Consider the following 16,668-nt stretch of genomic DNA (forward strand, 5'->3'; position numbering starts at 1 on the left):
ATAATAAAAAATTCAAAACTATCTAAAGCATAATTTATAGCAAGTAATTCTGCATCTATACTACTCATATTTCCTTTTTCTCTATAATTGCCACTATTATATCTACAAATTCTTTCTAAACTTTTATCAGAATATTTATTTGGTTTACAAAGTAAAAACTACACCCCATCCTAATAAACTTTCATCTGTCTCAATAATTAAATAATCTGTATCTAATGACATTGTTAATTATGATAAATTTTTTATCAATTTTTTATTTCTTATACCAATTTTACATTTTCTTGGTTAAAATATCTTTGTCCTGTTGGTGAAGTTTTTGTATATAAGGGTCCTGCAATTTTTTCTAAATCTTTTCTAAATGATCAGCATAATTAACTAATCCTAGAAACTTCTGAATTTGTTTTAAATCTTCTAATTTATTTGAAAATTCTAAAGCCTTTTGAGCTATATGTGGTTGTAATTTAATTTTTCCTTCTCCTATATTTACTCCTAAGAAATCTATATATTCTTTAAATAAAACCATTTTCTTTTTACTAATGATTAATTCATGTCTAATGAATTCTAAAAAAACTATCTGTAAATGACCTCTATGTTCTCTTTTATTTTTACTAAAAACAAGGATATCATCTATGTATACTACTACAAATTTATTATACTTATTAAAAATATTTTCCATTTTTCTTTGAAAAATACTTGGTGCATTCTTAATTCCAAATGACATAATTAACAATTCAAAATGGTCTTTTGGACATGTAAATCTGTCCATTTTATACTATTCGGATGCATCTTAATCTGCCAAAATCCTGACTTTAAATCAAACTTACTAAAAATCTTACAATCTTGAATTTTATTTATTAAAACTGTTTTGTCTGGTGTATTAGATGCATCATCTATTGTATTGTCATTTAATCTTTTCTAATTTATTACCATTCTACTCTTTCCTCTAATAATTTCTGACTGTTTTCTTACTATAAAAGCTGCTGATCTATGAGGACTATCTGATTTTCTTATTATTCCTAATTTTATAAGTTCTTCTAAATGCATTTTAAAATCTTCAATATCATTATTTGTAGCTTCTATATTTTTTATTTTTATTATATACTTTGAATTTTTTATTTTTAATTCACACATTATTCTATCTGTTTCCCAATATTTTAATACATTTTCTCCTATTATTTCCATTTTTTCTAATTTTGATATTAGACTATCTATTTCTTGTTCTGTAACTAATTTATTATATATTTTTTCATTATCTAAGAATTCATAGTCCATTATTTCTATTGTCTCTAAATCTATTTCATAGTCTCCTTCTGTATTATTTTCTAATAACTGACATTCTTTTTCTATTTTACAAGGATATTCTTTTTCTTAATTACTATGACTACTACTACCACGTTTTTCTATGCACTCTGATATAAAGTGATTAGTTTGAGTGGGTGTAAATAATGTATGATTTTGTAAATGCACAAAATCTTTAGTAATTGTTATACTACCATTGTCTTTTAATAAAAAAACTTAATCCAATAATAAAATCTATGTTTTTTAATTTTAATGGTCTTACCCATGTAGATTCTATAGGTAATGTATATTCTATGCTTAATCCACAATTAGTTTCAAAGCTAATTTTACTTTTTGGTTTTAATTTTTCTGTATAAGTATATGATTCTCCATCCATTTGTTGTGCATTAACTGGTTCTTTTAATTTTACAATATATTTATCTGGTATTAATCTTTTATTAATTACACAATTACTACATCCTGAATCTATAAGTCCTAAACATTTTATAATATAATTGTCTATTCTTATTTGACATTTTATCTTAATATCTTTTAACTTTTTTGAATTACAAACCACTTCTATATATTCTGTTTGTATTGAGTCTTGGTTTTCTTTTATAATACTTTTTTCTTTATTATTTTCTAAGATTTCTATTCTTTTTATAAATAATTTTTGCATTTCTTCTAAATTTTCAATTCTTTTCCTAAGAATTCTTGTTTCTAAAATTTCTATTTGTTCCTGAGTAAATTCTGTTTTAATTTCTTCTTTAATTATTAAATTATTATTTTCTAAGCAATTAATACATGCTTCTTTATAGCATTCTAAATATTTTGCTCTTAATTTTCTGGCTGGATACCAAAAACTAAATAACATGTTATATTATCTGTTCCTGTATTTTTCTGCCAATTATGAGTACAATCTTCTATTTCTACTAGTTCTATATCTTTTTCTGATTCTAATTCATTATTAATTTTTAAATCTAAAAATTCATAATCAGATTCTTCTTATCTTATTTCCATATTTCTATCTTCAATAGATATTATACTAAATATAGACTCTTTATCTGATACATACTCATCTACTTGTATTAGGTCTTCATTAGTGCATTCTATTAATGTACTCTTTTTATCATTATTTTTTTTTTTTTTGGACAAGTCTTAGCTAAATGCTCATTACTATTACAGACATAACAATTAAGTTTATTTCTATATGTTCTATCTGGTTTAAATTTTCTAACATGTCTTTTTTCATCTAAGTAAGACTTTCTTTTATTAGATTTTCTAATAAAATATTTTTTCCTAACTGGTCTTTTATCTTTTTTATATCTTTTCTTATAATTCTTTGAACTAGAGGCTTCATATGTTTGTGGTGTAAAAATATCTTTACAAAATTTATAATATGTCCTTTTAAGTTGTTTTTGTATTTGTAATTCTACACATTTTTCTTCTAAACATCTTATTACATAGTGAATTCTATGTCCTATTCTCCATTATTTTTCTAGATGTTCTTTTACTGAATTTAAATTATTCCATGAATCTGTTATTTCTAATCATAATGGTCATGGTAATTTATGAAATAACTTATTTCCTATTTCTTGATTAAATGTATTTCCTGAAATTGAAACTAAGTAATAGTATTCATTTAAAAATCTCTTAACATGTCTACCTTTAGCCCATTTATATAAATGAAGTTGTTCTAAGTTTCTCATTGCTTTTCTTTGTATACTCATATGTCCTGAATTTGGATCTGCTCCAGTAATTAATATCTAAATTTTATTAACAAAATTATAAGGATTACTTTTTAGACTTACTAATTGTTCAAATTCTTCTTTTCTTTCTGTTTTAAATGCTTCCCATATTACTTTAGTACTTTCTCCTAAAAATGTTTCTAAATACCTATACATATCTAAAGATTCCATTTCTTGGAAATTTCTAATAAAATGTCCTATTATAGTATTTTTCCATACATCTATAACATTTGTCCATGTCTGTGGATCATGTGCTGTTATATTTAATATTTGTGCTTTATTAGCTGCTTGAAATTCTATTTTATTTTCTAATGGTCTTTCACTTCCTCTAAAAACATATTTAGTATTTTCTGGTGGGTTATTGTAATTATTATAAGCTCCTCTTGGAGGATAACACCATAAGTTAATGTCTCATGTTTTATGATTCTATCAAAAGGTGTCTTATCAAAAGATTTATAAACATTTTTATCATCCATAAGTTTTTTGTAATCAGATCTTTCTGATCCTAGATCTTCTATTTCTTCTTTACTTATTCCTATCCTTATATTTAAATCTGAATCATAATATAAATATTCTAGTTCTTTTTATTTGTTTATTAATATACATTTGATCTTCTAATGATAATAATTCTTTTTTTTAATCTAAAATCATTATTAATTCTTTAGGGAAAATTATTTTATCTAAATTTTCTTCTAATAATTCTATATGAACATATTCATTAACTTGTTCTTGTTCTTCTGAATTAGACTGATTTCATTCTTCTTCAAAATTATTATTTTGCATTTGATTATAATCTAAGAATTTTAAACTAGTTCTTCCATTTATGTCTTTATAGGTTAATGATTCTTGTGGTGCTATAATTTTTTCTTGGCTATCATCTAAGAATCTATCCATATCCCATTCTAATCCTTCTGATTGTTCTGATGAATATTCTTTAGGTCTTACCATATTAATTCCTTTGCTACTCATCAAATTTATTACTTTATCTATGTAAATTTTATATTTAGTTTGTGAATTATTAGAACATCTCCCTAAAAATCCTATATGTATTAATAAATTATCTCCACTTTTTACATCTTCATATCCTTTTGTTTGGATTCCTATCTTAATTTTTTCTGATCTTTTATAGTTATTAAAAAATCTGGATTACAATAAATTATTCCATTATTGCTATTCATATCTACTTTCATACTAGCTATTTGACTTTTATCTATATTATTAATTCTTTCATCATATATAGTAATTAAAATTTTACATCCTAAATTTTTTCTCATTAATCATTTAATACCTATAACTATAAGTCCTAAATGCATAAATCTAAAATTTTTCTTTCTTAATTCTTTTTTAGATTCTTCTGATATTAAATTTAACTTTTTTACTTGATTTCCTATACATTGTATAGAAACTTCTCTATGGTATCTAAAAAATTGAGTACTTGATTCTAATATTCCTCTATTATATAATACATTTGGATTTAAAAGTCTCAAATGATGTGTCTGAAATCTAGTATAATCTTATTGTGGGTCTAATATTTCTTCAATATTTTGATCATATTGTTTTGGTTTATTTAACACTCTATCTATTAAACTTTGGTTTATACTTGATAAACTTAATCTAGGTCTTTCTCTTGATGAAGAGGTTTCTTCATTTATAGTTCTAGATCTTCCTAAAAATGGATTCATCTTGGAAACTTATATTCTTTAAGTAATTTCCTAGTTATTTTTTCTTTACATGCTTCTCTAAAACTTAAATTTTCTAACTTATCTGTTAACAATCTTAAATCTTTTTCTACGTTTGATGAAGAGGGTATATTATCTGTAATTTTTGTTTTATCTAAACTATCTATCTTTTTATGGAGAGATAATAACAATGCAATTATTATATTATTCTGTTTAATAATAACTGTATCTGAGTTTTTTGGCGAAGTATGTCTAGTAAGTCCTTCAACTTCTGTATAAAAGGTTTTACAATATTCAAGTGCTTCTAAATAATTTTTATCTGTCATTAACTAAGAATACAATTTTTAAGATCTTTAACTAATTCTTCTATTTTAATTGTTGTTCTTTGATGTCTATTTCTATTTCTTTAGGTTTATTAAAATCTAAATTCTTTATTGTTTCTAAAAAATCTAGTTTTATAGGTATTTTTTTCTAATTTTACTAATTTTTCTAGGATACTAGAATTTTAATTCTTAATATAATCTAAAGATTCTTTAATATTTTTTATTTCATTATTTTTATCTATAATATTGTCTTTAATTATTTCTAAATAATTAAACTTCTTTTTATTTTCAATTTCTAAATTTCTGGATAAATTTATAATTAAGTCTATAATACTATTTTGATTTGGTTCTTCTGAAAATAAACTATGTAATTTATGTTTAGTTTCTAAATTACACCTTAAAATATTACTTTCTACAGTTGTTACTTTTCTACTGTTATTTCTTATTTCTAAGTCTAGATAATCTAACTTTTTTATTTCCAGATTATTGTGAAATCTATTTCACTCAAGACTTCTTTTATTATATATATATGCTTATATTCTTCAAATAATATCTTTTTAAATATTTTTTCTTTTATTTCTAAAGGTAAATTTCTAACTATTCTAAAAATTTCTAAAACTTCTTTTATGTCTTTACTGTATGTTCCAACTATATTTTCTTCTTCTATATAACCTTCTATATTAAAGCTATATTTTAGCTAATATCTCAATCTGTTGTTATAAATTCCAAGAATGATATTGATTGAATCCCCTCTTCCCTTTTACTTATCATTTTTATATTTGTGTTTATTATTTAAATAAATCTATTCAATCTTTATTTGCTTGAATTAGATTAATTCTTCGAAAAAATTTTAAAAATCAAATCATCCCCCATCTTTGATAGTTATTCTTAAGCTATCAGCTTCTACCACGTTCTTTGAGGGAGAGTAAAAATTGGAAGAATTCATCATTTGTTAAACATTTGCCTACAATTTCTCATTTCATAATTTCAACGTACTTTGTTGCTCATTTAAGTTTTTTTTTTTTTTCGATCCTATATCTTACAAATCCAACATCAAGATTGTATTAGTAAATAGTGTAGATCGTTTGAAGAAAGTGAATGGGGCTGGAAAAAGGTTATGATAATGGAAAAAGAGCACAGTCTCATAAAGAAACTGGATCAAAACAACTTAAAAACACTGGGTCCAGTGCAAATTTGACTTTCAAGAAGGTAAATCAATTTTTTTTATTTTTTTATTTTTTTTGGTTTTAAAACCAATTTTATGGAAGATTCAGTTTATGTATGAGTTGTATTCCAAAGTTATTGGGTGATTGTGGCCTAAGTTTGTTCTGAAGTTATTCTTAGAAGTTGTTATAAGTCTGGACTGTAACCTGATTTTGTTTGGTTGTGACCTAAGTGTTATTCTATGATCATGATATACATTTTATACGATTGTGACATGCTATTTTCTCCATTTGTGTCGTGATTTTCTCTTTGATGGTGACCTGATTGTTCTTCAAATGTTCGATGATTGTGACCTGAAACGTAGGGGAGAGATTGTCTTCCTCGAACTTTGCATGGAAAATTGTGTTTTGCTACTTCTTTATACAGAGATTGATGAATTGTTCCTCATAGTTCAACTATGAACATAGTTGTTGAAGATTGATTGTGACCTACTTCCATTATTTTGTCATACACTTCTAAACTATGATTGTAGATGTTTATAATTGTAACCTGAGTATTCTGTTAATTTGCAATGCATCTATAAAACAATTATTATTGCACGTACGTTGTTATTATTGCATTTCCTAATTGATCTTCTCGTTATTTCATCCAATTATTTAACGCAAGAATGGAAATATATAATTCTTGAAGATAGTTGGTTTCAGAAAAATAACGACAAATGCAATTAAAAAATTCATTACTAATTTTATCTCAAAATTGAACAACCCAACAAAGGAGATATTAACATATGTATGCTTCTTTTACTATATGGATTGTCACGAGATTTTTGTTTAAACCATAATTGATTCATTACTTTCTGTCGAGGGAGATGAAACAACCAAACCCCGAAGAGATGTGGTTCAAGGTTGCTGGACGATTTATGAGATTCTCATAGCGTGAGTTTTGCTTAGTTACATGACTTCGATATGTTGGCTACGAAGATAAAAAGAAATATAAATCATTACCATCAAATATTAGAGATACATACAAAATAGTTACAAATGAAGGCGTAAAAAATGAGTTCCTAATAGTTTTAGGTGTAACTGATCATAATGTCGTGAAGCTTTATATAACATACGTGATTATTTGTACTCCACTTCGTATAAGAAGGTGGTTGAAGAATTACTTGTTTGCATCTATTGAAGATTGTTGCGGAAGCTCTCTTGAAAGATCTTCAAATAGGTGATTTCCGGGCTCAGTCCAACGCACCTTTTCATAACCAACAATCAGTGCAATCGGCTCCAAATCACAACTAATTGATTCACCTCGGTTGCTATACAATCTTACCCACGTAGGATAAGAAAGGATGATGATTTGTGGCTACAAAGGCTAGGAGAAGATACCACTAAGGTATACTATGAGGGAACAACCAATTTTACACGTTATACAAGTGTTCTGGACACTTCTGGAGACATTTTTTCTCACACAAAGGGGGGCAGCCGGGATTCACTTTTTCTTCTCTCAAAATCACACAATCATTATTAGAAAGTGGCTAGAGTTATAGCCAAATATATATTCTAGGGTTAGGTTTTAAGTTGGGCCATTAAAGGGGTAAACGGGCCAAGATTGAAGTCATCCATAAGGAAATACAATTGAGCCGGGTGTAGTTCATGAACTTGGTTGTTGGACTTATTTCATTCATCGACCTATGCCTATGAAATAATATTAACCCACGTTAACATTATAGCCCGGGATTTATTAGGTATCAAAAACCCAACAAATCTCCACCTTGATGCCCAATAAATATGCAAGCAGTCAAAACACACAGTTAACACTTGTATAATCAAGGTAGTCAATAAAATTGGATCACAGATTTTACCTCGTGTTTCCAACTTGAAACACATACCATACCTGCTCCATGCACTCACTGGGGCTAAGGTCAAAAATACTTAAGTAGAAGCGAATATTTAACAGTAAACAATCAAGAGCAAATACACGTGCGATAACGATATACTATAGGATAACACACAGATCTTTTCAAAAATACGTTCACATAGAACCATAGATTAACACCAAGTCAATCAAACTGTGGTCAACCACATATGCAACACATGCATAAATGACCCTAAAAAAGGATCTCACCACACTTATCCTATCTCATTCCGTGTTGCTCACACCTCGAGAACACAAATCTCCTCTCATCGCCCACCAAGCTCACTAGCCAGATCACTCAACTCATGTCTAACTGGCAAGTCACAATAGATCCTAAGTCCACGGGATAATCCTCTATCTCCACATCACTTCTCCCAACCTACGTGAATAATGGGTCTTCATCTAATAGAAGTGATAAAAACGTCTCTCTCACACTCCACCTGATCAGGGTCTCTTTCCAGATAAAGGATTTTAGACATTTGATCACATCTCCACTCGTGATCCAAATGTCACACTCCACATCCCCGGTACAAATCACCATATACCCCTAGGCATCTATACTCCACCTTACCAAAAGGTACACAACACACTGCTAACTATGCATGCAAGCAATTACACCAAGTAATCCTAATGTCTCAAATTCATGCAAATGCACATATCACACACATTGAGATGTAGCAGATAATCATGCAACAAAATTTAGACAATCACACACATGCAGAAATGATCACACACAGATGCATATGCAGTGACTAAGTTTACACTTAATAAACCTCACTGGGGTCATAACTTGACCCATCAACCAAATTTGTCTCACCCTCATCTTACCCTTCAACTTATCTTGTTTTTTTTGGGACAGTCCCTAATAAAGTGTCCAGACTTACCACAACTGTAACACTTTCTACTACTAGATTTGTCTCGTCCCTTGCCCTTCTTTTTACTACCCTCATCACTTGAGTCACTACTCGAATCACTAACGTCTTGAGTTCTACCCACATTCATTTGCTTAAACTTCATCCTACTCCTTATCATATGTAACTCGCCGCTTCTCTTGTCCTCTTTTTCAGTCTTAATCTCCATCTCCTTACTCCTAAGCAAGTCTATGACAATCTCAGGTGTTAAGGTGTCCCTACCGTACTTAATTGCATTCTTAACTTCCCTATATGAATCAGGCATGTAATTAAGTAGGATAATAGCCTTATACGTTTCAGATATCTCTTCATCACAATTAAAATGTCTTGAACTAACCTGTTAAAGACATCCAGATTATCATCAAGATCCTTTGAAGGATCCATTTTAAAGCTGAAAAATCGTTCAAGCAAGTACAATTTATTAGGAGTTGACTTAAGCAAAAATAAGCTCTCCAACTTTTTTCAAAGTTGTTTTGTAGAATCCAGTTTTCCTACTTTTCTCAAAACAGTATCAGACAGGCGTAAAATAATTGAAGTGTATGCAAGTTCATCATACTCGTCTTTTTGTACTTCTGTTAAATTTGCAAGAAATTTGCCATCTATGGCTTTTGAAAATTTTTGTTGGACCAAAATACCCTTCATCTTTTGTTGCCAAATTGAAAAATCCCCTTTCCCATTAAAAATTCCAATTTCAAAGTGTGAAGACATTTTTAAGGAGAAAATAAAAAGAGAACAACCAAGTCACAAATAGGTCACACAAAGTAATCCTAAGGTCGCAATATACACCGTTCTAGATTCCCGTGTTTTTGTAAGATTCACGATCTTAGATCAAAGGAATGTTCGAACGGGTCAAGTCCAGGTGTTCTAATTGGATAATTAATGCAAACACGAAGGTATATAAACAAAAATTTCAAATTTTCACGCAACAAGTCTCACACAGTGACTATATGACAGATAAGCACAAAATCAACTATCAACTTGCAATCAAAGTTTAACACTTCAAAATAGAGCAAATAATTCCTAAATTTTCTAGCACAAGCAATGGTTGCCAAGCAATGACAACCCCCAATCCTAACGATCATCCCACACGATGATCTGCTAATGTTGAAATTTAAACTGGGTTAAGCCAATATACCAGAGCGGACCTATCTGAGTCCGTAAATTACAAGAGTTGCGAATTTATCACTTTAGGACCACCACTATTCGTCCTAAAGTCTGTGAAAACTGTAGCAACCAAAAAATCACGATCGAGTCCCGAATGCCCGAAGAACAACGTCGTCCAGATTTTACTGCGTAACCTGAAACCGAAAACTTTCAACACAAAAAATATCATAAATAATATGAGGAAGAAATTGCCTGAAGGGATCGTCGCCAAAAAATGCTCCACGCACCCGCACGCACCGATTCTTCCCTCTGCGCTTGGGCCTTACTCGCCACCACACGCGCCGCCTTTGACTGACACGTGCTACCCTGTAGGGTTTGCCTCCTCCTGTATGTCACGTCAATGGTCTCCGTTTCCCCAAACTTCTTCGGGATTGATTAGAAATCGCGAAAAATGGAGACTGATTTTGACAGTTTTTGGACAGCTTCTTCGATCTGATTTCTGCTGCGATTTCTGGATGTTTTTGGTATGTTTCATGAGCCAAAACCACACCTTGAAGCTCTGATACCAATTGTTGCAGAAGCTCTCGTGAAAGATTTTCAAATTGATGATTTTTGGGCTCAGTCCAATGTACCTTTTCATAACCAACAACCAGTCTAATCGGCTCCAAACCACAACCAATTGATTCACCTCGGTTGCTATATAATCTTAACCACGTAGGACAAGAAAAGGATGATGATTTGTGGCCACAAAAGCTAGGAGAAGATATCACAAAGGTATACTATGAAGGAACTACCAATTTCACACGTTATACAAGCGTTCTGGACACTTCTGAAGACCTTTTTTCTCACACAAAGGGGGGCAACCGGGATTCACTTTTTCTTCTCTCAAAATCATACCATCATCATTAGAAAATGGCTAGGGTTATAGCCAAATATATACTCTAGGGTTAGACTTTAAGTTGAGCCATTAAATGGGTAAATGGGTCAAGATTCAAGTCATCCATAAGGAAATACAATTGGGCCGGGTGTAGCTCATGGACTTGGTTGTTGGACTTATTTCATTCATCGGCCTATGCCTATGAAATAATATTAACCCATATTAATATCATAACTTAAGATTTATTGAGTATCAAAAACCCAACAAAGATTTTAATATTATGAAGATGTTTCCACGAGGAAGGCATTGTCTGATATCTCTATAGGTTCCTCAAAGGATAGATTGAGTAATAAATCTAGTCATTGCTGACTCAAAAGGTTTTCTAATTGCATTCCAAGATTGAGTTTACGAGTCTTTCCTAGCCTTAATAGATTTGTGGCCACAATGATGCAAAGTAGTATCCTTGTACCATAAATTGGCGACAGACAGGCACCCATCGATTGCTATGTTGAAATAAAATGTCTTCTACATTCTCGAGGTAAGCATTTAAAAAAAATTGTGATTAATATAGTTGTAATGTTGAATACGAAATTTCACTTGTCATTCTAAATATTTTTTAAATATTATTTGACTAACAGATCGAAGTAAATGACATTGATCCACTAGACTGAAAGATGATGATGCCATGTATGACTATTGGTCTATATGTCACATCTTACATGTGATGTGCATTTCCAAGAGGGAAGAGTGCAAGTCCCATTACTCACGTTAACAAGTGAAAAAATTGATAATATCTCTAAGAAATCCACTACACTAGTACTACTGATCACTGATGGAAGAATCGGGCATTCTAACGTCGTGTATGATTATAATGACACTTTGTTGATCCGTCAAGGACGTCAGAAGCCATCCACTACTATCCATTCTCTAGTGAAATCACAATCAACACATTCAATTAGGTGTCATGTGATGACGTATGTATTTAATTTAATGTTTTTGGTTCTAATATGTCATAATCATTCTATTTAAATTAATACTAATACAGTAAGTACTTTGGCAGATATGTGACGAATTTACAAAATAGTTGAAGGGGACAAATATATGACTTTCAACACTTAATTTTTATCATTCACACTTTGTCAACACTTAATTATTATCGTTCTCCCTAGTTAACATCATTCATCATCAAATCTTGCATTATTTGATGAGTGGTTTTTTCAACTAAATTTTTATGCATTTGTGTTTTTCCTCTTCATTCTTCTTTAGGTAGATATCTTCAAGGTAAACACAAGCTAGAAAATTGGGTTGTGGTGAAGTGATTTTATTTTCTTTTTTAGTATATATATGTTTGGCTTAGTTTAAATACTATAAAGGAATCTAATCATTAACAACTCTTGATCCTTTTTTATATTGTTGTGGAAAGTCAATAATTAGCTAGTTATTAAAAGGAATTCGCCTTATTTGTAGAAAGAAGCAAGCCCGATCACGATCTTAATGTACCACCATAGTTCATAAATTTAATTGAGGAAAGGATACAAAAAAAAATTTCTATTTGACAAATTAATTTATAAATGGTCAAACTTAAATTTGAATCACTCATTTGATTCAAAAGTACTATCCACTTATTCATAACTAATATCTATCTATTTATAAATTAAGCTATTTATAAATTCTTTCTATATTGAGGATAAGCAATGTAGTTATACTTATTTCAACTTTAGCACAAAACGGACACATACCTTTAAGGTCGGAGTAAAGAAAATTTGCAATATTAGTCCCCAATATATAGACTTGGTAGCAAATGGGTCCCATTCTACTTTTTGGCACTTAATTTTTGTTGCATAGTAGTCCATGATTAATGGAAAGCTTTCAAAATGCCATGAAATACTTGAGTCTCACATATTCAATTTCTTATAGGGTTTGCCATCACATTAAGCCCTTGTTTGACAACCGTTAAAATGATTTTTTTGAGGAAAATGAATTTTAAGATACTGATTTTTTTTAGAGAATCTATGGTTAAGAAGTAAGAGGAAGTTTTGGGTTTAGGTACAAAATTTTTTACTATGAGAATGTGTGATTAAAAATGAGTTTGAAAAAAGTAGGATTTTGTTTTCATGGTTGTCAAACATAGGCCGAACTACCAACAATAATGGTTTACTATTGTCCCTTTAAATCCCTTCTCTATCCTAAATATTGTAGTCTACCTTCCACATTGGTGGGGGCAGAAAAATAAAACAAGCCTTAGCTCACATTTCAATACTAAAAACGGATAAAGAAAGCAGAAGTGCTTATTAGATAATGTCAATTTTCTCAATTGAATGTTGGGACAGATTGTTCTAGGGTAGACTGCAGTAGTGTTTTCGGTGTTTTTTTGATGAAGTTGTTCCATTAGAATTACATCTAGATGAGGCGAGGTGAATTGTGGTGGTCGACAATAATGGGTATCTCCAAAAAATGGAAAATGCTGGTTTAGGAGTCTTAGCTCAACGTGCTAGAGACAATGCAATTGTTTGTATTTATACAGGTTCCATGTGCTGTAGAGAAATTACAATCTTTATCTATTTTTGGTATTTCCTAACAGACACAAATTCCATTCTATATCAGGTATGTAAAAGACTGGTGAATTCCTTGATTCTCAAAATTGCTGGCTTGATTGGCTTTCTAGAAAGAATTTGATTGCTTGTAATGGACTGGGATTCCTTTTGTATGTAATCTAACTGGATTTCTTCCTTTTCTTCCTTGTCTTTCCAAGTTCTGCTAATACCTTCCCTCAAGTTGTGATGGGACCGGAGACACAACTTGCTATGAAGAGAGTGTAAACTAGGTTTGGGAAGAGCTTTTGTAAAGATATCAGCAAGCTGATTCACAAATGAAACATGGCGTGTAACAAGTTGACAAGTAGCAACTCTTTCTTGAACAAAATGATAATCAAGTTCAATATGCTTGCTTCTAGCATGAAACATAGGATTAACGGTTATGTGTAGTGAACTCAAATTATCACAGAAAAGAAATGGTGGAGATTGAAGAGAAACTTGGAGATCACGAAGGAGGAAAGTGAGCCAAGTAAGTTCAGTTGTGGTATGAGCCATAGATCGATATTCAGCTTTAGTAATGGAACGAGACACCGTGCTCTATTTTTTTGCACGCCAAGAAAGAAGATTTTGACCAAGAAAAGTGCAGTATCCAGTGGTAGAACGTCTAGTTGTGGGACATCTGGCCCAATCTGCATCAGAAAAAGCAAAGAGATCAAGAATAGACCGTGAGAAGAATTGTAGTCCAAAAGAAAGTGTCCCTTTAACATAGCGCAAGATGCATCGGACCATTTTTAAGTGTGAATTGCAAGGAGCTTGCATAAATTGAGAGGCGAGGTTAACGCTAAATGCAAGATCAGGTCGTGTGAGTGTTAAATATTGAAGTGCCCTTACAATACTACTGTAAAAACTAGGATCAGCAAGAGGAGTATCATCAGTGGTATTATTGAATTTTGTTTCTAGAGGAGTGCTCATTGGTTTGCTATCAATAATATAAGTCCTATCTAGAAGTGTAAGAGCGTATAGGGTTTGAGACACATGTAGGCCATCAGAGTTAGGTGAAATTTTCATCCCAAGAAAGTGATGAATGCTGCCTAGTTCCTTTATAGCAAATTCGCGATGGAGGTTTAGAAATGATGGACTTGAACCTGTAAGCAACATATCATCAACGTAAAGTAACAAAACTAGTATACCATGAGGGGAATGATAAATGAATAAAGAGGGATCCGCTAAGCTGCAAAAGAATCCAAATTGTAATAGGAAAGAGTTAAAACAATCAAACCATGCTCTCGGTGCTTGCTCGAGTTCTTACAAGGCTTTCTTAAGTTTACAAACATACGTGGGATGAGCAGGATCAGCCAGACCAGGGGTTTGAGTCATATAAATGTCCTCGGTGATATAGCTATGTAGAAACGCATTTTTTACATCTAATTGTCGAATTTCCCAACGGTAAACAAGAGCAAGACTTATGACCAAACGAATAGCCCCGGCTTAATAACTGGAGAGAATGTTTCAATGTAATCAACTCCATCCACTTGATGAAATCCTATAGCCACAAGTTGAGCTTTAAGACGGTCAAGTGACCCATCGGACTTTTGCTTTGTCTTAAATACCCACATCGATCCTATGACATTCATATCTGGAGTTCGTGGGACAAGTTTCCAAGTGTGGTTATGATGTAAAGTTTCAAGTTCTTCAAGCATTGCTTTGCGCCATCCAGGATGCTGAAGTGCGACTTTAAAATTTTGAGGTTCTTGTGGTATCACACCCCGTGACACATGAAGAGAGTATTTGGGATTCGGCTTAGTTATCCCATCTTTAAGTCTTGTTACCATATGATGTTCAATGGGAGCATCTGTTAATTGCTGTGAACGACCAGGGACATTTGATCTTTCAGCATCACAACCTGATGAACATTCAGGGAGAGAATGCACTTCAGTTACCACAATGGAGTCTTGTTCAATTGATGAATCTGGAGAGGACACATGCAAGCCTTGTTGTGGACTGTCTGAGCACTCTATGTTGCCATTTGCATATGAAATGATTCTTACATGGTCATGATTAATATCAGCAGTCTCAAGTTCCTCATGGGCGTCAGCTTCAGTATCTGATGGAGTGATGAAATATCTTAATTGATCACTAGTTCCAGGTGTTATTGAGTCCTAAAAAGACAAAGACATTTTATCACTATTAGTTGTATCAATCCAGTCATTAAATTCAATAATATTAGCATGGTCAGTAGGAATTGGTTTTCCAATAGATTTATAAGGAAATGAATCCTGCGAGAATGCAACATGGCGAGAGATGAGGAATCACTGACTAGGAGGATGATAACATCGATATCCTTTATAGTTGTCACTGTAACCTACAAAGATACAAGGAAGTGTTTTAGGGCCAAACTTATTTCTTTTAGAGTCCCAAGTATATAGATAGCAACGTGAGGCAAAAACTCGTAAACAAGAATAATCAGGTTGTCTATAATGCACTTTATGGTAAGGAGTATCAAGCTCAACGGCTGAAGAAGACATCCTATTAATTAGAAATACTGCAGTTTGAAAGGCCTCTACTCAAAATTGCTTAAGGAGTCCACTGTGAAATAGGATAGTCATGCCAAGTTCATGTATGATGCGATGACGACATTCAACGGATCCAGTTTGCTGTGGTGTATAAGGGCAGGAAAGTTGATGTATTATTCCTTCGTTCTTGAAGTGTCCAGTTAATGTGGAATTTACAAACTCATCTCCTCCATCCGAATGGAAAATTTTAATTTTCTTGTCAAATTGCCTATCCACATACCGTTCAAAGGCAAAATATGTACAGGTGAAGTCGGATTTGAGATCCAAAGGAATAAACCAGTAGTATTTGGAATAATCATCAACAATGCAAGCATAATATTGAAAATTCCCAATAGATGAAATAGGTACAGGACCCCAAAAATCACAATGGATTTTTTCAAAAAATTCAGAACTAACACATTCAGAATTAGAAAATGGAAATTTGCTCAATTTTCCTAGTTGACAACTCTCACATAGAGTAGTCCTTTTATTTGTACTGATGTTTTTAATTAAACCCTTAGCTTTTAGAAAGCTAACAGTTGACATGTGTGGATGCCCAAGCATTTGATGCCACATCTCCTCTGTGG

At 31.4% G+C, this 16,668-nt stretch overlaps 1 protein-coding gene across 1 annotated transcript; it reads right to left on the bottom strand.

The window, feature by feature from the left end:
• Window positions 1-14,126: 14,126 nt before the first annotated feature.
• Window positions 14,127-14,906, bottom strand: LOC111388158 (uncharacterized mitochondrial protein AtMg00810-like). Its single transcript, XM_023012842.1, has 2 exons — window positions 14,866-14,906; window positions 14,127-14,760 (listed from the first exon to the last, which is right to left on the bottom strand). The coding sequence occupies exons 1-2, from the start codon at window positions 14,904-14,906 to the stop codon at window positions 14,127-14,129; spliced, it is 675 nt and encodes a 224-aa protein (XP_022868610.1).
• Between the last annotated feature and the right edge of the window lie 1,762 nt (window positions 14,907-16,668).

This window comes from Olea europaea, unplaced genomic scaffold (genome assembly GCF_002742605.1).
Source record: "Olea europaea var. sylvestris unplaced genomic scaffold, O_europaea_v1 scaffold463, whole genome shotgun sequence".
NCBI classification, from domain to species: domain Eukaryota; kingdom Viridiplantae; phylum Streptophyta; class Magnoliopsida; order Lamiales; family Oleaceae; genus Olea; species Olea europaea.

What these genes read in the sequence shown, in the direction of transcription:
- LOC111388158 (XM_023012842.1), bottom strand. Translation starts at nt 14,906, where the DNA reads ATGACTCAAACCCCTGGTCTGGCTGATCCTGCTCATCCCAC. An exon ending in GCTGATCCTGCTCATCCCAC is followed by an intron (nt 14,761 to 14,865) that starts GTATGTTTGTAA and finishes ATTCTTTTGCAG; the next exon opens with CTTAGCGGATCCCTCTTTAT.